Source organism: Vespula vulgaris, chromosome 4 (genome assembly GCF_905475345.1).
Source record: "Vespula vulgaris chromosome 4, iyVesVulg1.1, whole genome shotgun sequence".
NCBI classification, from domain to species: domain Eukaryota; kingdom Metazoa; phylum Arthropoda; class Insecta; order Hymenoptera; family Vespidae; genus Vespula; species Vespula vulgaris.
Genome location: NC_066589.1, coordinates 8,059,670 through 8,080,954, shown reverse-complemented (window position 1 = coordinate 8,080,954; position 21,285 = coordinate 8,059,670). Strand labels below are relative to the sequence as shown.

The window sequence follows — 21,285 nt, the reverse complement described above, 5'->3', positions numbered from 1 at the left end:
AAGAAAAGTAGATTTTTGCGAGACGGATGTAGGAAGTACATCTCAAAAAGAAATAAGAGAATAGAATTTCGATCTGAATCGAAATGAAATTTTCTTTCTAGTTTAAAAAAAAGAATAGACCGAGAGAAGAAATTCTTTTAGTCTCTTATTGACCATGCTCATGCATGATCTCATCCACACATACACACACGTACATAAATCAAATCTAACCTAAATCTCATATTAACATACATATCTGCTTGCAGTAACATTCATTTTTGATATAACCTTTACGAAAAGTTTGTAATAAATTAATATCATAATTTATATGTTATTAAACCTAACCTTATAATTATATCTTTTCTACATTTATTTATTTATTTTTTTTTTTTAATGAAAAATTTTCTAGTCCCTTCGACGTTGAACACGACACGTCCTACGTCCTTATATTGAAGACGCAATTTCAACGTGGAACGGGTTAAAGGCTCTCACATAGCTCGCGTAGATAAAGATCGCAAGGTTGGCCGTGAACTTTGGACCGTGAGAGAAGTTTTCTTCGCTTAACGAGCTACACCGAAGTTCCCGCGCTTCCCAACGATTCTAACCCACCCTGCCTGTTAGACCTTCCCTCTTTTCTCTTTTTTCCCTCCTCCTCCTCCTCCCTCCTCTTCTTCTTCTTCTTTTCCTCCTCCTCCTCCTCCTCCTCTTCGTCTATGGGATTTCCAGGATTTATGCTGAAATTAACTGGCACGATGTACTTATGAAGCGTATACGTGCCGAGAAACTTATTTATGTATGCGTCTATTACAACATGCCACCCTTTGTCATGAATATTATTCGCATTAGAATTGTTTATCCTTGAGAGATTAATATTTATAGGCGAACTATTTAACTAATGTGCGTACTCTCGTTAATACGCTCGATAATATCACGTAAATATTTACTTACTACGCATGTTTTTTTTTTTTTGCGCCATCGATCCTCTCTCTTATTAATTAAACGCAATACGAATTCTTCAAAATCGATCGTACGAAATTATATACTCCATTTTGTTACGTATCATAACCTAATTGCTATTTCTTATACGGATTATGATTGATCGAAATTACTCGACAAATTAATTGATCGAAGAAAATGATCGGTGATATTTAACGAGTAATCAACACGAGTTCACTGACTTTCGAAGACTGTCTGATAAAAGTGACGAACGTATAATATCGTCTTGCGAGTTACGGTAATGTTGTGAAACCGTTGAATGATGCGGAGTAATGTGTATATACGTATGAAATAATATTTTTTTTATGATTTCATCTCTCTCTCTCTCTCTCTCTCTCTCTCTCTCTCTTGACAAATTTACATATTTCTTCTATTCTTATTATTCGACGAAATTACTTTAATTTTATAAAATTGATGGAAGTATTATTGTAGACTCTACTATTTGAAATAAAAGTTAAAATTAAAGTTCATTAGCGGACGTGTGAAATGACTCCTGCGCGTGTCGGCTTCGTTCTCCGTCTGAGATATAATATTCGAAGACATAAACAAATTACGAGCGATGCTTTCAATAACATTTGTAATTACCAGGAAGGACATTGGTTACCTAATTTCCCTATAGATAGCTCTTCGATCGCCATTTCCGTACGCCGATTGGTGCTGTGTGTATCGTTCGCAATATGGCAATAATAAAATGTATAAGTTTTATATAAAGTTAATTTATATTAAATAAAAATATATCGTATATAAATACAGTGCAGGTGAAATAATCTTTAAGAAGATTTTAATCAAATCACTTTTAAGGAAATAAAATCGTGTAAGTTGAACACGTGGTTTTAAACTTAACCTTAAAGTGAAAACAAGATGGGCCATCGTAAAAAGGTAATTTAATTTAGCGTATAGATATTAATTACGCTTTATTATTATGTATATAAATATTTCATCTTTTTAGGGACGTTGTGTTAAGCGAAATAAACAATTAAATATAGAAGAAAAAGAAGATTTAGTAAAAGCTCCTCACTCGTTTGTAATTCATCGTGGTTTACCAGGAGAACACATAATAGAATTAACTAAGGATTTTCGTAGAGTTATGGAACCATTTACTGCTAGTTCGTTGAAAGCTAGAAAACGTAATAGTATTAAGGATTTTGTATCAGTTGCCGGTGTGTTACACGTTAGTCATTTATGTATTTTTACAAGAACAGAACTTGGGATGTATCTTAAACTCTGCAGGTTTGTACATATATTATGTGTTCTATTAGTGATGTTTAACTCTTGACATTAAAAAGAAACTGAACAATTAATATGTATACAATAGGTTACCCAGAGGACCGACGCTCACTTTTAAAGTACATAATTTCTCGTTAGCAAAAGATGTAGTATCTACATTAAAAAAACAAATGGTATTTGAAGAAGCTTTTAAAAATTCTCCTTTAATTGTATTAAATAACTTTAGTGGAGAGGGTATGCAGTTAAAATTAATAGCTTCAATGTTTCAAAACATGTTCCCAACTATAAACTTAACTAATGTAAGTTCTATTTACAAAAAATCTAAATATATTTTGATTCATTGAATTTGATGCAATAATTATCATATTCGCAGGTTGATTTAAGTACAATTCGTCGTTGCGTATGCTTAAATTATAATACAACTACAAAAATAATTGATTTTAGACATTATGCTATTAAAGTTGTACCCGTTGGTTTATCAAAAGGTGTTACAAAATTAGTAAGAGCTAAAATACCGAATCTTTCAAAATGTCAAGACTTTTCAGAGTTTTTGACAAAATCGACAGTATCCGAAAGCGAAGCGGAAGACGATCCTACCAGTCATGTTACGTTATCGCAAAAATTATCATCTCGAGGAAATCATGAAAATACTACTAGTGCTATTAGACTTTCTGAATTAGGGCCAAGAATTACTTTACAATTAATGAAAGTAGAAGGTGGACTTCTCGATGGCGAGGTTTTGTTTCACGAATTTATTCATAAAACTGAAGAGGAAAAACTTCAAATACAAAAGAAACGGGAGGAGAAGAAAAAGCTTAAAGAAAAAAGAAGAAAGACACAGGAGGAAAATAAAAAGAAGAAAGAATTGAGAAAAGAAGAACATAAAGAAAAATCATTAAAAGGAATGCAAAAGAAAAAGGAAATTGCAAAAGAATCTATGGAAGAAAGTGTTGTAGAAGAAGAAGAAGACGACGATGCTCAATATTATCGAGAAGAAGTAGGAGAAGAACCTGAGAAGGGTAAATATATTATAGAAATTTTTTTCAGTTTATTAAAAAAAGGACTAGTCAGAATTCCTTTCTAATAAATTTTTTTTTCAGAATTATTTGAAGGAAAAACTAGTCAAAAAAGGCGACATAAGTTTATACCAAGGTATAAAACAAAAAAATTAAAAAAAAATATATCTGAAAATGAAACAAATGAATAAAAAAATTTGTGATGAAATTCATACAGAAATTAATATAGAGAGAACTACAATTGTTATTTAAATGTAACTACACTGTTTATTTGATAAGCCTATTTTATAGACAATTCATTATTTCATTTTGCAATATTAAACTACATATATTTTTATAAAATCACAAACGCGTGTAATAACATGATGTCACGAAAGTGTACGATATCAATTTTTAGAAGTTACAATTGATTGCATTGAAACTTAAGTCTCCTGTTTTATTTAAATATTTCTCGTGACTTGATTTATATAGCATAAACAATAAGTGACGGATGTGACAATATTATCCGGTCATAATACAATTTATAAAACATATTGACAAATTGATCATTAGTTTTGAAAAACAGGAACACGATTTTACTTGTTTGCCAACTCAAGTTTTCTGTGGCATATTAAAAATACGTTATCCGAATATTTGTACTGTTTTTTTTTTTTTTTTTTTATATAGAAACATGTCATTTTAAACGAACTAGATTATGCTTTCATCTCTGGACTGAATGTCTATATTCTTAATTATAAAGAACAGACACAATCCATTCTTTGCAACCTACATTTTCACTTTTAGTACTTTCCTAGTGTACAATACCCTAATTTTCATCTAATATATAATCAGAAGCAATCTTCTACAATGCTTTTGTTTGATAACTGTTTAGTCTCTAATCAAGACTAAACATAGCATTATTCTTACTGTTATGATATATTTTATAGGCACTGCCCTCTTTGACATATTATAAATCCCTATATGTTTTTATAAGGTTTTCAATGTTTTTAAACATCTTGAAATAAAAATTAATTATTAATTAGTTATTTCCTAAATTGTAAATATATTAGGAATATAACTATTGTCTATATGGACGGATTAAGTAAACGTTACGATGGCTTTTTCATGTCCCATCTATCACATTATAAAAACTTCTTGATTCTAATAATACGTGTATATAAGTATATAAATTAAAAAATGTAATAATATAAATAATGCTATAAAAATCTTGATTTCAGCGCACGCTAATAGCATATTGTAAATTCTATTATGTTCTAAACTTATGAGAACATACATACATATATATATGTGTATGTGCGTGTATATATGTATACACTCTTCAAAAACAGTTGATTTGTGATGTAATATTTTCTTTCGTTAATAACGTAATTTTTAGCTCATTTTTAGTGGAAGCATAATATTTTATGATAAAAAGTTAATTTATCAAAGTGACGTTCATTTAAATAAAAATTTTCTCACGTAAAAATCATTATATTCAAAGATCATAAAATGTCAACAAGAATGACATTCATTGTTAAGTTATAAATTGCTTAAATGGAATGTAAGCTATATCAATGAATATTATATTCTAAAGAGAAATCTAAAGCTAATTATAACTATTTGTGAGAATATCAAACAACAGTTCCATATATATGAAAGATCATTAAACTATTTCCCCTGAATATATTCTCTTGAATAATGGCAGTTTTTAAATCTTTGTTCAGTCAAAATTATGTTTTTTCTAATCGCGATGGAGTGGAAGATCTATCATATGTTGACGGTGGAGCTAATGCTAATGACGGCGGTAAACTAGTTGTACTCGTGAGTGTACTATCTAATTTTCGAGCTTCATGTTCTAAAAGTACTGCATCAAGAGATGGATCCTGTGCTACAGTTCTTAAGGAATCACCCAACGCTTGTCTCAATTGTTGCATTTCTCTACCAGCTCGTGAACTTCTGAGAACGTATAATTGACGTCTTTTAATTTCTTGATTGAGTTGTTCTCGCAATAATTGAATCTAAAGAGTAGTAATTTAATTAATTACAATATTATATATATATATATATATATATATATATATATATATATACAGAGAGAGAGAAATAAAAATCACCTGATTTTCAAGACGTATAACTTGTTGACGATGACTTTGCTCTCTCGCTTCTAATAATTTTTCGGCTTGTAATTGAGCTGCTCTTAATCGTTCTATTTCTCCTGTTCTATCTCTACTGGATTCTAATATAGAATGTGAATGTGTATAGATCGATTTGGCTCTTATTAGTTCGGCTTCCTTCTCTGCCAATTGCGTTTCTAATCTTCGAATCTTCAATCTTAACTCTCTATTTTCTTGTTCCAAATTGTCAAAACTGTAAGAACTGCCTAATAATTCGATATGTGCTTTCTCAGGACGTTCGTAACTTTTACTACGAGTACCGACAGACTTCAAAGTTGATACTTGATTTTCCAGAGTACGTTTTTCAGTTTCTAATAACTTCACCTATGTAATTCATTAAATAAGTAAGTTATAACGGTATAAATTTTTTAAGAATAATCGTTATTTATACCTTGTCGTTAAGTGCATCTAATTTTCCTCGCATCTCACTTTTCTCTCTTTGAACAATTTGTAATTGTCTCATCAAATCTTCGTCTTTATCCGCACCCCCTTCTTGCGGCCATTTAGTTAATCTTAATTGTGCCTCTAATCCTGATCGTTGCACTTCGTTATTAGCTAATTCAGTTTGCAATCTGGCAACTTGATCTTGAAGATTCTGATTCATATGTCTTAAATCACTTAAAGATTGTTGAATAGAATCCAAACGTTCGGCCAAGACTCTGCGTTCATTTTCAGTATTTGAAAGTTGTTTCTGCAACTGCAATTTAATGTGTAATACCATTTGTAATGGAATAGTAAAACCGATGTAATCCTTATTAATATATTGCCAATTACATACCTGTTTCAATTTTTCATTATTGTTTTGTGAACACGTAGTAGTTTCCATGAGATTACGTTGTAGAATATTAATTTCATTTTTCAATTCACTTTCCGTGTTGAATGATTTTTCCAATGCAAGATTCAATTGTTCTATCGTAGATTTTAACGACGCACAACGTTCCTCTAAACCAGCAGTAGTACGATTTTGAGTTTCGCATCGATCTTGTAATTTCTAATAAAAATAAAACGATTAATTCAATAGTATCGATAATTATCCGCAAATCTATACGAATGTTGAAATTCGCGCTTGTTTGTCAAGAGCCATCTGTCGAGCAATTGTTACAACTTCTTTTTGGTAAGAGTATCGAGGAAGATAAATACCCCCGATGATAGGCAACATTTTTTACATACGTGTATAATAAAATACCTGTATATTCGCTTCTCTCTCTTGTAGCATCATTTGTAATCTTTGAAGATCTCCTTCCAACGACATTCTTTGTAATTCTAACTTTGTTGCACGAGCTTCACTCTTATTAAGTTCTTCTTGTAAATTACGTCTTTCATTTTCCATTCTGTTCAATGTCTGTTTCATCTTCTCTAATTTTTCCTAAAAACGAGATAAATGAGTAAAAAAAAAAATATATATTCTTTAACATATAAATAAATTATTTTATTTTTTATTGATCTTACTTCGTATAAATTCTTTTCTTCTGTATCAGAATTAACGATCATTTCAAGATTTAATACTTTCTCACGGAGTTGATCGCACTCGTCCGTTTTCTGTTGTAACATGTCCATCTAAAAACGTAATACAGAGTATAAAGAATAATATTATGGTATAATTAAGTTATCGACAAGTCAGTAATATATTTTATAATTTAATACTTGGCTTTGATGGCTCGTTTCTCTCTGTGACATTCTAGCTTCCAAAGAATTTTTCTCCTCTTGTATAGTCCTCATATTTGCTAATAAATTATTCAATCTTTCGTCGACTTTAGTTTGATTTTCTTGATACTCGCTAAGTTGTGTTTTCAAACTACACAATTCGGTTTTATAATCATCCTTTAACGTAAAAATAGAATATGATTTTTAAGAATAATTTCACGATTACATTGATAATAATTTTTTACATACTCTTTCACGTTCGATTTGTGCTACTTGTTGCATCAAAGATCTCATGCCTCTTCTTACAGCTTCTGGATCAACATCGATCACGATATCTTTGCTAGAATCACCGTGTTCGTGTCCTATAGTAAAACATATTACAAAAATATAATAAGAAATATTAATTTAATTCAATTTAATTTCATTTAATCAATTTCATACCTCTTGCAGGACTCCATCTTCTCGAAGGGCTCATTAATTTAAATGGCATATTCACAGAACCGTCCATTTGAATACCAGCGATACGACGTAATGTTAAACCAATGCTACTCAATTTCTGTTCCACTTCTTTTTTAGCAACTTCTAATTGAGATAATTGAGCATCCAAAGCTCTTACTCTCCCTTCGGATCCTCCAAGACGTGCCTGATATAAAATGCGTTACAACTTGCATTGTGCGTAATCACATAAAAAAAAACACTTGTTTTTCGTTCAAAAAAAAAAAAAAAAAAGAAAAAAAAGGAAAAAAATACCTTAAGTTCTTGAATCTGTTGGGAAGCATCGGCTAAGCAAACTTCTAAATTGTGCTTTTGATCTTCGAGTTTTCTTTCACGGCAACGACTATCCTCCAATCGTACTAATAATTCTTGCTCGCGAGATCTCCATCTTTCATCCTCTTCGTCTGCACGAGATCGTAATTTACCTAATTCCTGTCTGGTTACTTCTAAACTATTATCTAAATCCAATACCTATAAAATTCTCGAAACGTTATTGTTGTATTGAATAATAGAAAAAAAAAGAAAGAAAGATTGAATGTAATTTAATAATAATTTACCTGTTTTTTAACTTGATGCAATTGAAGTTGCAAACGTTCTCTTTCTTCCGTTTCATTCGCTAATCTAGCTTGTAACTCCTTTTCATTATTCTGTGCTTGTGCATTATTTTCATTGGACTTTTGTAACTCGTCCTGCGTGAGACGAAATTGTTGTTGTATTTGTAACATATCACGTTCCATATCACGAAGTTGTACTTGAAGACGAGATCTTTCTGCTTCCATCGCTGTTTTTGCATCATCTAATGCTACATTCAATAAAAAAAAAAAAGATAAAAAAAAATAGAACAAAGAACAGAGAAAAAAATCAATAAAAATTATGACAAAAGAAATTCTAATACCAAATTCCTAAAAATTATCTTCTCTTTACATTAAGATGAATTTCTAATTTTTAAGAAATCAAATATAATACCTGCAATTTTTTGATAAGTTTCCTCTAACGCTCTTCCTTGTTCACGTTTTTCACCTTCTATACGTTTAATATGTTCTCTTAATTCTTTGTTACTTGTATTATATTTTTCTTTTTCAAATGTTGAATCTGTTAATTGTCGTCTAACGTCAACCAATTCTTTGCGTAACGTATCATTAACATTTTCAGCTATAACAATAAGTTATGAATTTAATAATAAATTATTTACATATTAATGCATTATAAGTATTATAAAAAAAAAAAAAAAAAAGAAAAGGACTTACTGTCTTTCAATTTTCTAACAGTCTCATGCAACTGATTATGAAGTCCATCTAATTTATCTTCCGCCATATGCAATTGCACTCTAAGTTCTTCTGACTCCTTTTGAACGGATTCACGTTCTTTCAAAAGTTCTTCGATTTTTAATTCGAGCTTCAATCTATCTTCATCTCCCTTCAGTTTGGTCTCATCTAATTTTGTTTTAAATCGATTTAAATTATCGCGTAACTGATTGAGATTATTACGATCCTGTTCGCTACGAATTGAGGTATCTCTTTTTAAACGTTCCAAATTCCCTTTTTCTTCTTCCAAATCACGCAAGGCATTCTCTAATTTCTCCATCAGTGCTTGTTGATCATGATGAGCTACGATAACAACGAAAAAATATGCTTTACGTATTTTATAATTATAAAAAATATAAAAATAAAAATGTAATGTACCAATTAAGAGAGCTTGTTGTTTATCGTTCTCAGCCCTAAGTAGAACTTCTTCGTGCTGTTGACATAAATTTTCAATATGCTGTTGCAATTCTTCAACTCGTTGTTGCAATTGATTAATCTCGTCATTTTTTTCCCCGCCAAGTTGTAATAAAGATTGCTGTAATCTCTTTTCTAACGTTATCTTTAATTGTTCCTATCATTAAAATTATAATTAATTAATAATGCCATAATAGAAATGATAAAGGTCGAGAAGTCACGTATTTAAAGTTTTATTTATATATATATATATATACCTTCTCCTCGTTTAATTTCTTAACATTTTCTTCATTTTGTTTTTTTAAATTAAAAATGGCTTGTTGAAAATTTGCTTCTTGGTCACAGCATTGCTGTGCCAGAGCTTGTTTGATATCCTGCGATTGTTTTTGACTATTCTCCAAATCCTTAGTTAATCTTCCAATATGTCCTTTTAAACTTTCTTGCTTTATTAACAATTCTTTTTGTTCCTTTTCCAATTGAGACTTTTTTATATGCGTTGATTCTAAATTAGTTTGCGTATCATATAAAACTCCCTCTAATGTTTCTTTTTCAGAACGTACCGAAGCTATTTGTTCTTGTAATCTTTGAAGTTCTTTTTCATTGGTTTCTAAAAGTACCTAAAAATATGATAATGTAAATTAGAATTTTTATTAGTCACATCAAAAAATTATAATTATATTTTGTAATAAATACTTGTTTTTCTTCGTTATCTTTTACAAGATCTTCCAAGCTTCTATTAATCCTTGAATTCATTTCATTAGCTTGTTCTAATCTCTGTCTTATTCTCATTAATTCTTCGTTCAATGTTTCTTTTTTCCGTGCAAGTACAGAGAGCTGATTGCTCAAATCGCTACGTTCGCGAGTTACTTGACTCAATTCCATTTCAATTTTTTCCTTCTCAATTTCTAAAAATTTAACTTTTTCGTTAAGTGTAACTTTTTCAGATTCCAAATCTAAACGCGTTTGTTCTGCTTGTAGTAATTCTTTTCTTAAAGAACCTAAATCTCCTTGTTGATCTGCACATTGATTAGCAAGCTTATTTTTCTCTTCTATAGTCTAAAATAAATACAATTTAGAATGCACGTTTTTTTTAATTACATTTTATTTGTTTATAATTTAGAAAAAGCATACCTTTTTTAATTCCTCTTGCAATCTCTGTTTATCTTGCTCATGATTTGAACAAACTGATTCTAATTTTAATAACATTTCTTTTATGTCAGATTTTTCTAATAATACATGTTCCAATTCTAATTCAATGTCTCCTAAATTTTAAATAAATTTTAAAAAATTAATCTATATATATATATATATTGTGAAAACTTTACCTTTACTTTTCTCTATTTGTGAGATCAATGCATCTGTCTCTAATTTTTGTTGTTCTAACATATCTTTTGTTAAGTATGTTTTATTCAATTCTTCTTGTAGTGTTAAAAGCTCTTCTCTCATTTTGCTGCATCTGTTTTCCTCCGAACGAAGACTCAATTCTCTGAAATGAATTATGCAACAGTAATTATTAGTAAAAAACATAAAAAAAAATTGGTGTATAAGAACAGAAAGTGAAAACAAAATCTTTACCGTAATTCTGCATCCTTTGATAATCTTTCCAATTCACCTTGAAGATACAATTTATCATCTTCCAAACTATCACATATTTTTTGTAATTTATTATTAGCCTTTTGTATTTTTTCATAGTCTGCATTTAACGTTTCAACCTTTAAAGGAATATTTAGATATTTTAAAAAGAGATAAATAATAAATATATATTCAAGATTAACAAAAAGTAAATAATACCATAGCATTGATTTCCATTCTATTTTTTTCTAATACATTTTTTTCCATTTTAATAGTATCTAAATTTTTATGTAAAACTTCTTTCTCTTCTACAAGTTGTGTACATTGAGAACGTGTTGTATCCAATTCACCAACAAGTTCTGTAATTTTAACTTGTAAAGTTCGTACATTTTCTTCTGCATTTTCGCTTTGCTTACGAAATGATGATAATTGCTCTTTATGAGTTTGCAATTTCACCTATAATGAAAGTGTTATTTTAGTTTAAGTTTTACTAGATTTTCTTTTTTTTTCAAACAAGTAAAATTTTATAAATATTGATGTACTTGTAAATCGTGTATCGTTAATTGATATTTATGTAAAGCGGCTTGAACGGCACTAATAGTACTCTCTGCAAAAGCTGGTATAGTATTAGCTCTCGCTCCACGTCTTGGCGATCTTTGAGGAATTGGTCCAGTAGGTGATAAATGAACATGTGGAGGTGGTTGCGTACTCTCAGTGTCACGAGTTTCAGCATCTTGAATAACAGTATGAGCTATATCTCTTAAGGCATTTTGTAAAATTTCTATATCTTCCTGCATACGCGTTATATTGTTTGTTTGTGCTTCTGCTTCTCCACATCTTTCTTCCTGTATGCACAGAAATAGAATTGTATATACAATATAAAGTTTGTTTAATTTGTGCTATTATTTTACAAATTTATATACCAATGCATGTATTTCACGGATCAGTTGATTAATTCTGTCATCCTTCATCCGAATTTCATTTTGTGCAACGTCATACTGTTGCTTAAGTAATCCCATTTCTGACTTTACATCCATAACCATCTGTGATTCTTGAATTTGTTGCGATACCTACAAAGTAAAAATATTTTCAATGCTGTTTATAATATTATTACATTAAATTATTATAATTATCAAGCACTTACAGACGGTTGAATTATACTTGTTTGCATCTTCATAAAAATACTTGTATTATTACAGGTAGAAACAATATCGTTAGTAGCAGATGTAATTTGATTATTTAATTTTGATAAATCTCTATCTGTAGAAGATTTAATATCTGCAAATAGTCTTTTTACAGATACAACATCTCGCCAAAGATTTAATAATCTGTTATGTTCAGAAGTATAGTAATCATTAAAAGCTTGTTCTTCTTCTTTCCATTCTTCTTCTTTTATGGTCAATTCTTCTCGTAAAATATCCCAGTCGTTACTTAGTTTTTGAAGATCATTTGTGAGAGCTTCATTTGTTTGACTAGTCTCTTCTAATTGATCTTTCAAAGATGTGTTTAATTCTAATAATTTTTCACATCTGCATATAAAAAAATATAACAATTTTTTTTAAATATTATATACTATGTTATTATATACTATGTTATTTATGTAAAGTCATTATATTATTATTACTTGTAATAATTACTTTTTACGCTCCTCTGCAAGTTTTTTTAATGCAGTATCTAAATCATGAATTTGCTCTTCACGCATCTCTCTAAGTGTTTGATGTGCAACATCTAATGCAGATGTACCTTGTGGTTGAGTAGATAGTTTACTATTATCTATTGCAGCAGTTTCAGCCATCACACTTTCTAATTCTGAGCATCTTTGTTTATATTGTAAAACCTACAAAATTTTTCTCTATAAATTTTTACATAATTAATTTTACTTATTATTACTTATTTAAAAAAGTTATCTCATAGATAGAAAAATATATAAAGGGATACAAATTTACTTTAGCTTGCAAACGAGAAACAAGAGCAGCTTGATGTTGTTGAGCTTGTCTGTAAGTATCTAAACGTCTTTTATAACTTGCTGCTTCTTCTTCCAAGCGATGTCGTAATTCATAATTTTGCCTGACTAAAGCTTCTGGTGAAAGTGTTTCTTCATCGTCCCCAGGACAACTGATTGTACTATATGTAGGATCCATTTTACTAGTTTTTCGTTCAGACTATAATACAATAAATAAAAATAATAACAAGAAAATATAATAACGTCAAATATTTATAAAAAAAAAATATTAATCTCTGAATATTACATTATAAAAATGTATTTTAATTTTTAATATAGGTTATGTTTCACTGTAAAAAAATATCACGTTCCTCGTGTCAACACATCTTAACTATATTTTATATAAATTTAATATAAATAGTTTTTATTTATAAATAATATATAATAATATAAACAACAGGAAGAACAAATAGAAACCATTCTATTTCTTGCATAGATTATGTTTATGTTTATGTGTTGTCATGGTAAATATTGGTGTAAATCGGTAATTAATAATTTCAAATTATTACTTGACAAATATATAAATAAACACAAAATATATTTTATTATTTAATTTACTTTATCAAATAAAGTTAAACATATTTTTTGTTATCTTTTAAGTTGATAAAAATTCATGTATGAAAGATTATTTTACATGCTTAGCCTATTGGCTAATTTAAACTTGTCGCATTTCGAATTGACCAATAGAAAATTAGTTAAAGTAGATACGAAATTCAAATGAATATTATAATTTTCTCTCTTTTATTATATAAAATAATGTTTATGTTCTTATAAAATGATCTTTATCATTATTAGACGTAGTATTTTTAGTTACAGTTTCGAAGTAAAATTTTATAAAATTTTGAAGTTGGTTAGAATTTTAGTTATTATGTGATATACCTCCTTTATTTTACTTGTTCCTTTGAGTAATGGCGGTCTCCTTCTTTCCATCGGTCCTTTTGGTGTTAACTGACCAGTATTTTTGGATAATGTCTAAATCATATCAATCCAAATATTATATCATAATAAGTAATTAATTAAAATAATTTTTATATTTATTTAAATAGATCGACTGTCGATAATTCGAGTCGCATGTAATACCCCTGACGATAGACTATATTTCATACATACGTGTATTTCAAATTCTTAAATAAGTATATAACACGTAGTTTATATTACAAGTATAATAACTATATAAAAGAAAAGAAAAATATTTTTTTCATCAACTCACCCATTAATTCTTAAAACGTAACACATAGTAAGAAATTCGCGAAAGAACTGAAAACTAAACAACACATGGAGAAAAACCCTTAACCCCACTATACTCCAAAAGGTGATTTTTAAAGAACAACGCATTAATATGACCCTCCTGAAGAGTTCTTCGCCTTCAGATAATACAAGTAGAAGAAGCATGAACGACTACCAGGCACTGAATGGCACCAATCAATATATGCTTAAGCAGCTACCTGGAAGATATCACCCACGAATATACTGTCCTAACTTTCGTACGGGTAATACCACTTTCCGCTGCTATTGTAGTATCTTTTTGAAAATAATGTCACATTGTCATGGAGTCATGAAGTCAAATTGATCGTTGTAGTCAGATAAAGTAGCCAGATCGATCACTGGTGCGAATGATCTCTCGATCGTTGATAAATTCGAAAAAAAAAGAAAATATTACGATACCTTCTATTCTATTAAAAAAAGTTATTTCTGATTCTAAAGTGGTCGTTGAAATTCTATAAATTATACTAAATCGTGCAATTCGAGGTAGCAATTTCGTTATAACAAGAAAGAAAAAAGAAAAGTAAATCGATGATAAATAAGTATTCGTGAACTCGTCGAGTGAAATCGCATGTCTATGGAAAGTAGGGAAAACTCGGTGGTTGGATCGGTAAATTTAATGAAAAAAAGAAAAAAAGGAAAAAAAAAGAAGAAAGAGACAACGGTGTTAGTTACCGAATTTGCCACAGAGAGAAACTTTGTGAACTTTTAACAGGAAAGAATGTTCCTAAAACTAATTAAAACTTTTCTACATGGTTCCATTGTAATTGCACGTTTTGGCGATCCAATGGAATATACTTTGGCGATTAGGATGAACAAAATAAATTTTGGAAAGGATTTTCTGTCAATTTTAATCCTGCTTTTTGTTTTTCTTTTTTGTCAAGTTTTCGACAAGAAATTTTTCGATAAAATAAATAAATAAAAATGAAGATGAGATGAAAAAGAAGAAGAAGAAGAAGAAGAAGATGAAGGTAGATCATCCTATAGGATTTCACGTGCTCGTGATAGAGGTCTCGTAAGGTCTCAGACCATAGCTCGTGAAGAACTCGTACGAACTCACGACATGCCCCGACTATTAATTTCCGTGATCGCATGCGATTTACGGTACACCATGGGAATTTTACACCTGCACTAATAGCCCTAGCAAAGATAAAGTACGTTCTAGCTCGTAATACCGGTCTGAAAATCATGGTCGTTCGAGGTACTTAGCTATGCATGAATTATCGATAAATAGATGGAAGTTGAAACGAAGTAACCCGAAAGAGAGTATAAATTCTCTCATGTTCGTTTTGCAAAAAAAGAAAAAAAAAACGAAGTTTTCTTCCAAAGAAGCGTAGACGACGAATAAAAGGAAGACGAGGAGGAAACAATAAAAATTAAATTAATGAGGAAGAGAGAGACTAAGATAAGATTATTCGTTGGAGTGGTTACACTTTGGAATATGGACAATATATCGAAGTATATTTTTTTCCCTTCTTTTGCTTTTTTCTTTTTCCTTTCAATCACGTAACGACAAATTGTCTAACGTCTAGACGAGCAACGAAAAAAACAATATATACATATATATATATATATGTGTGTGTGTGTGTGTGTAATAATAATAAGAAAAAGAAACTTGATCTGTGGAGTTTGAATTGTCACCCTGGCAACGGCGATTGAACTGGATTGAACCATTCCACCATATCTACAAGAGTTTTTATAGACTTTGTCTTCGCGGTAAATTGAGACTCCTTTTCTTCAACTTCTATCATCCTTCATTTCCTTACTCCTCCCTTGATTTTTCCCCGTTTTTCGCACTTCGAACACGACGATAACGAACTCACGTCTTCTTTGTAGACAACCGCCTTGTGGTAGCCTTCCACAATAGGAGACTATGGTATAATGGCGTTACATATTTTCTTTATTTTCTTTTCTCTTTTTCTTTTTTTTTCCCCTGAAAAACAGAACAAAGTCCTACGGCGCGTGTCTGTAAAAAATACAATCTGCACGATTGTATTTTTATTACATTTCAGACACGCTTTTCCACATCCGGATATGTACGATGTAAAGCCGTTTCAAGATAACAATTAATGCGTTATTCATCAATTAATTAACGTACGTACACCCAATTAGCCTTAATTATTCTAAATAGTACCAAGTCCAATTCCAAAGGAAAGAGGGTCGTCTCTCTTTCTCTCTCTTTCTCTTTTTTTTCTATGTTTTTTATATAGATAATATATATTTATACACATACATATATACATACATACATATATATATATACATATATACACGTCCGTCTATATATATATATATATATATATATATATACATGCATATATACAGTGGAGAATTTAAATATTCGTACAGTGCAATAATATATTATATTCCTATATTTCTACTGATATGAATACATAATTTCCAAAGCTGTATATATATATATATATATATATATATATATATATATATCGCACGTGGTATCGTACGTAATTCACAAAAAATGTCAATAAAATTTCATAGAAATAGATAAAACGTGGAATTCTCGTAACTTCTGTGACATTTATAAAATGGTCCATAAAAATTCCAAGAATATACTGCTTCGAATTTACATATTCTTATTAAAATATACAAAATGTTTTTTTTTCTTTCTTTCTTTTTCTTTTTTTAAAATCGTCTCGTCTTCTCCTTAGATATATTTTCGTTTTGAAGATAAATTATCTTTTGGCCGTTCGTCTAGATTCAAAAGTGAATTCGAAATGTGTTCGTTGAAACTTATGTTGAACAATATATTCTATGACCCTAGCGTGAGAGAATTCTATGGCATCGCTATATAACTTCGTGGTCGCATAGTTTTAGAGAACGACTTCTAACGTTGTGCCCTTGACCGTGAGCATTTACGTTTTCGTATCGATAGTTAAGATCTTTGTGACTATGATGACAGTGAATCGTAGTATTCGCGATGTTTTACAAAAATTGCTATCACAAAGAAAACTTAATTATTAACTATATAAATATATGCTATAGATGATTTTAAAAATCAATTACGAGTTTTTTCTCTCAGTATTTTCTCGAAATTCTTTAGATCGATTTTAATTTTCATTTTTCTTTTCTCTTTCTTTTTCGTTTTATCAAATCGTACAACTGAAAAGGAATACAATTAGCAGCACAGAAAATCTCGAAGAGGAATAATTGATTTTTTAAAATCAAATTTTCGACACTCATAGAAACTTTTCTAGTCTATTCTATATATAATATTTAAATTTTATGATCGAAACGAAAAACATTGATCTACCGAAGACAGGGCAAGACCTTAAATCATTGATAAAAAAAAGTGAAGAATTTGTATCACTCGTGGAAATTAACAGTGGTCAATGCCCACTAATCGCGTTGATATGATACACGTGGCTCTAATCTTTCTCGAATTAGCATGATAGCCGAAAGTTATATTTATACGTATATACATCGTCGACATCGTGTTCAAATGTCGTTTTAAAAAAAAAATCTGGCCAATTTGCATAAAAAAAAGGGAAGAAACAAAGAAAAAGAAAAGAAATAAAGAGAAGAATAAACATAATTCAATCTGTTTCTTCGGTCTATTGACAATTTTTCTCCGACTATTAATTTTCATGATTTTATTGGCGCCTATGTTTATGGTTATTAGCGATTGAAAAACTGTTAATTCTTGCAATTTCTAATTGACGTTTTGACAGATTAGACTTTTCTAAATGATGAATAAATTATCTGTTTTTATCGTTTATAAACAAAGAATAGATACATTTATATATGTATGTATGTATATATGTATATATGTATGTATGTATGTATGTATGTATGTATGTATGTATGTAATGTACGTAAAATATTTCCCATCTATCTCTCTCTCTCTCTCCCTCTTTCTATATCTACATCTTTTTGTCTCTTTCTCTCTTTCCCTTTCTTACATTGAAAATCTGTACTTTGCTCTCGTATTCAGATCGCTGAGGAAAAAATTATGATATATATGCGAAATGTTATAATCATATTATAACCTTCTGTTTCATATATAATATTATATATATATATATATATATATATATATATACATATATATATATATACATATATACACACACACACACACACACAAAGACACACATATATCTATTATAGCATAATGCATAAGTCATAATTTGACGTAATCGATTGCTTTCGATGATTTTTCCCTTATTATATATATATATATATATATATATATATATATATATATATATATAATATATATATCATATATACATCGAATATGTATTATATGCATGTATATAAAAGGATTACACTGATGATATTATTGATGATAAGAGAAATATTTTTAAGAAGGATTAGAAGTCAAACGTTGTGTAACGCATTTTTTATTTTTTTTATCTCTCTAATAAATCTCGATCGATTAATTAGTGCTGTTTAAGACTAAATAAAAGAAAATAAAATCGATTTCACAAGCTTACGGAAATTGCCATTCATAAATAAACTCCTCGTTCATTGATGTTTGCGTTTGTATGCGTATGTTTGCATGTATATGACGATGTCAAGTGACGAATAGAAAAATTATAATACACGATTAAAAATTGCAAAATTTATATTATCCACGTTTTATCGGCATTATTTCATCGGCACTATTGATTACAGTCGATCTCATTAAAAGCGAAATTATATGTTACATCGTCATAATGACAATCAACAAAATTCACTCACTATCAATAGACACGTGTCTTATTCATTATCCTCTGACAATATATGAGATTGAAACATGTGACAAGCTAGCTTACAATTCAAACGAATTTCCCCTAACTTGTTCTCTCGATGCGTCACACACCTCTGTGAAAATGACCAGTGGTCATTGCTATAACCGTAACAAATCGTTGCTAAGAAGGTAATATATCTTTTAAAAAATATTTTTTTTCGTCTTTTAATTTTTCTTTTCTTTTTTTTGTTTTTTATGACGTCAGTTTTTATTTATTTATTTATTTTATTTTTTACACCGAACTAGCAATCGAACCGTGATATGTATTTACTATAATAACGTAATCATCGATTGACGAATAGGATAACCATTAATTAAATTCCAATGGTACGATATTATTTCACATAAGAAAATATACACATACTCATAGATACTAATTATTATAAAACGTGCTGAGAAAATGAACTATTGCCGGTAGATGATCGTTCAAAGCTGTTATCATTATCGTTGTACAACAAGACTAAAATTACGTTAGTTACAGCGTTCGCATTTATGAAGTTTGAAGATTTAATGGGAAGGGTCAATCAAGCTAACGTGAAACCAGTTAATTTGCCTCTGAAACCTCTTTACCGATTTATCTCACGTAGATACATACGTATATGTACCCTCGTGTCAATAAATTAAAGATCACGCGAAAAACTCGATATTTATCTCCTTTGATCTTACATTTCATCAGAATTTATATCCGAGGAAGTCATTCCAAATTTATTTTTAATTACGATTACGTAGATACGTACATAGATATCAGACTTATCAACCGAGTTCTCTCTATTCGTTTATTTACAAGTAATTAATTAAAAAAAAAAAAAAAAATACGAAGCGACTTAATATAAAAGAGAAAAAAATATGTATAACTTTTATGACTTAATTAAATAATAAAATAAATACAATATTAAAACCTCCGAAAATTATTTCGATGAAATTTTTTGCTCTTTTCTTTTTTTTTATGATCAACTCATTATGTTACAGACTTAACAATATAAAAAAGAAAATTGAATAAATAAAATAGGAAAATGATCATCGTTCGATCGTCTTCCTTTTTCTTTTATACATAAACCCATACACACACACACACACACACACATATATATATAAATAATCAACTTACCCGTGGCATGTTAGTGATGAAAATGTCGTAGCCGGATGAAGATGTTCTGTATTTTGAGAGTTGAGTTATTAGAGTAGTGAATGGCAGTGTAAAGTTCTTGGCTTCCCCTTTTCGATGATCTATTGGGAAATTGACAACAGGGTGCGGTTGTGTTTGCCACGGACGGCCGGCTTTTACTAAGCGTCGCTATCGCTATCGCGAGGCTTCTACCTTCATCCTGAACCACCGTCGTGGCTTCGCGTGCAGAGTCACCCCTAGCCGCTTCCACGCGCACCCTCACGAGCCCTTTCGCGATGAAGGAGCTAGGGTCGGAGAACGGATAACTCCCATTCAACAACGTTTATATATAAATACACATACACATACACAAAGATTTCTACTCCATATGTTTCGATTTTTATCCTTCCTTATTTGTCCTTTATAATTTTGTTTCTTAATTTATAATATTGCTTATATCATTTCATTCATTTTCTTTTTTGCTTTTTCTTTTTTTGTTCTTTCTTTTTGTTTTTATTTGCAATAATGTTTTAGAAAATTATTGTGTGTGTATGTATTTAATGTTAGAATGAAGAATAAAGTAGATTAAGTAAAACTGCAAATAAATTTATAATAGTATTTGTATATAGTATAAAATAAATAAATTCATATATAGTATTTATAAAAATATATATAGTGATTCACTATATATATATATATATATATATATATATATATATTTTAATATATATATATATATGTGTGTGTGTGTGTGTGTGTTAAGGTGTATAAATATTATAAAAATTGTATAAATATATTTTGAAATTATTGACTAATTATAGATCTTCAGATTTTAATGCAGTATTCGTTTCTCTTTCAAAAAAGAAAAGAAAAAAAATAAATAAAAAAGTGATAAAAAAAAAAGAATGAATTGACAACTTATTATCGTATTATTTCAATATATAATTTGACCTCCCTCAAAAATCGAATAAGCTATCTAAGTCAATGGATATGATCATGTATAATATAATTTATTACGTTATTTTTGAGCAATGTCAATATTGAAATTCGACAAAGATATTCAGTAAAACGTTCGATTATCTCTATAAGCATACGATAAATGAGTTGGTGGGTGTCTGGAACTTTCGTTATTTTACAATCCCGAGCAGAGTCGAGATGCTCATAAATATTTACTTTATTGAAGGTGTAAGATCAGAGAGTTAAATTAAAATGAAAGAGTATTATTAAAGATCAGAGAGTATGTGACTTGAAATTGTTGGAAAGAAGTTTCGGGATAAAACGAGGAGAAGGAAGATAACATTTCTTTTTTTTTGTTGTTATTGTGGTTAATTCGATAAAAGAAAACAAACGATCGTCCTCAAA

At 29.4% G+C, this 21,285-nt stretch overlaps 2 protein-coding genes across 4 annotated transcripts; one reads left to right on the top strand and one right to left on the bottom strand.

The window, feature by feature from the left end:
* The first annotated feature begins 1,579 nt into the window (after window positions 1–1,579).
* On the top strand, window positions 1,580–3,471 carry LOC127063484 (protein Peter pan). The gene is made up of 5 exons (XM_050993343.1): window positions 1,580–1,854; window positions 1,925–2,205; window positions 2,291–2,501; window positions 2,576–3,221; window positions 3,303–3,471. The coding sequence occupies exons 1-5, from the start codon at window positions 1,837–1,839 to the stop codon at window positions 3,407–3,409; spliced, it is 1,263 nt and encodes a 420-aa protein (XP_050849300.1). The 5' UTR covers window positions 1,580–1,836; the 3' UTR covers window positions 3,410–3,471.
* A 1,456-nt stretch (window positions 3,472–4,927) lies between these two features.
* Window positions 4,928–20,509, bottom strand: LOC127063482 (rootletin). 3 transcript variants are annotated; one of them, XM_050993339.1, is made up of 27 exons: window positions 19,927–20,509; window positions 13,682–13,774; window positions 12,747–12,962; window positions 12,438–12,637; window positions 11,945–12,329; window positions 11,724–11,870; window positions 11,343–11,645; window positions 11,020–11,256; window positions 10,804–10,940; window positions 10,554–10,714; window positions 10,360–10,490; window positions 9,922–10,284; window positions 9,486–9,845; window positions 9,193–9,385; window positions 8,758–9,117; window positions 8,477–8,662; window positions 8,068–8,312; window positions 7,766–7,981; window positions 7,457–7,658; window positions 7,265–7,377; window positions 7,016–7,192; window positions 6,821–6,928; window positions 6,558–6,737; window positions 6,150–6,362; window positions 5,763–6,068; window positions 5,312–5,695; window positions 4,928–5,215 (listed from the first exon to the last, which is right to left on the bottom strand). In XM_050993339.1, the coding sequence occupies exons 1-27, from the start codon at window positions 19,933–19,935 to the stop codon at window positions 4,928–4,930; spliced, it is 5,913 nt and encodes a 1,970-aa protein (XP_050849296.1). In that variant the 5' UTR covers window positions 19,936–20,509. The 3 variants fall into 3 exon arrangements, with proteins under 3 accessions (XP_050849296.1, XP_050849297.1, XP_050849298.1); XM_050993340.1 differs by lacking the exon at window positions 19,927–20,509 and adding an exon at window positions 14,013–16,322; XM_050993341.1 differs by lacking the exons at window positions 13,682–13,774; window positions 19,927–20,509 and adding an exon at window positions 13,050–13,289.
* Between the last annotated feature and the right edge of the window lie 776 nt (window positions 20,510–21,285).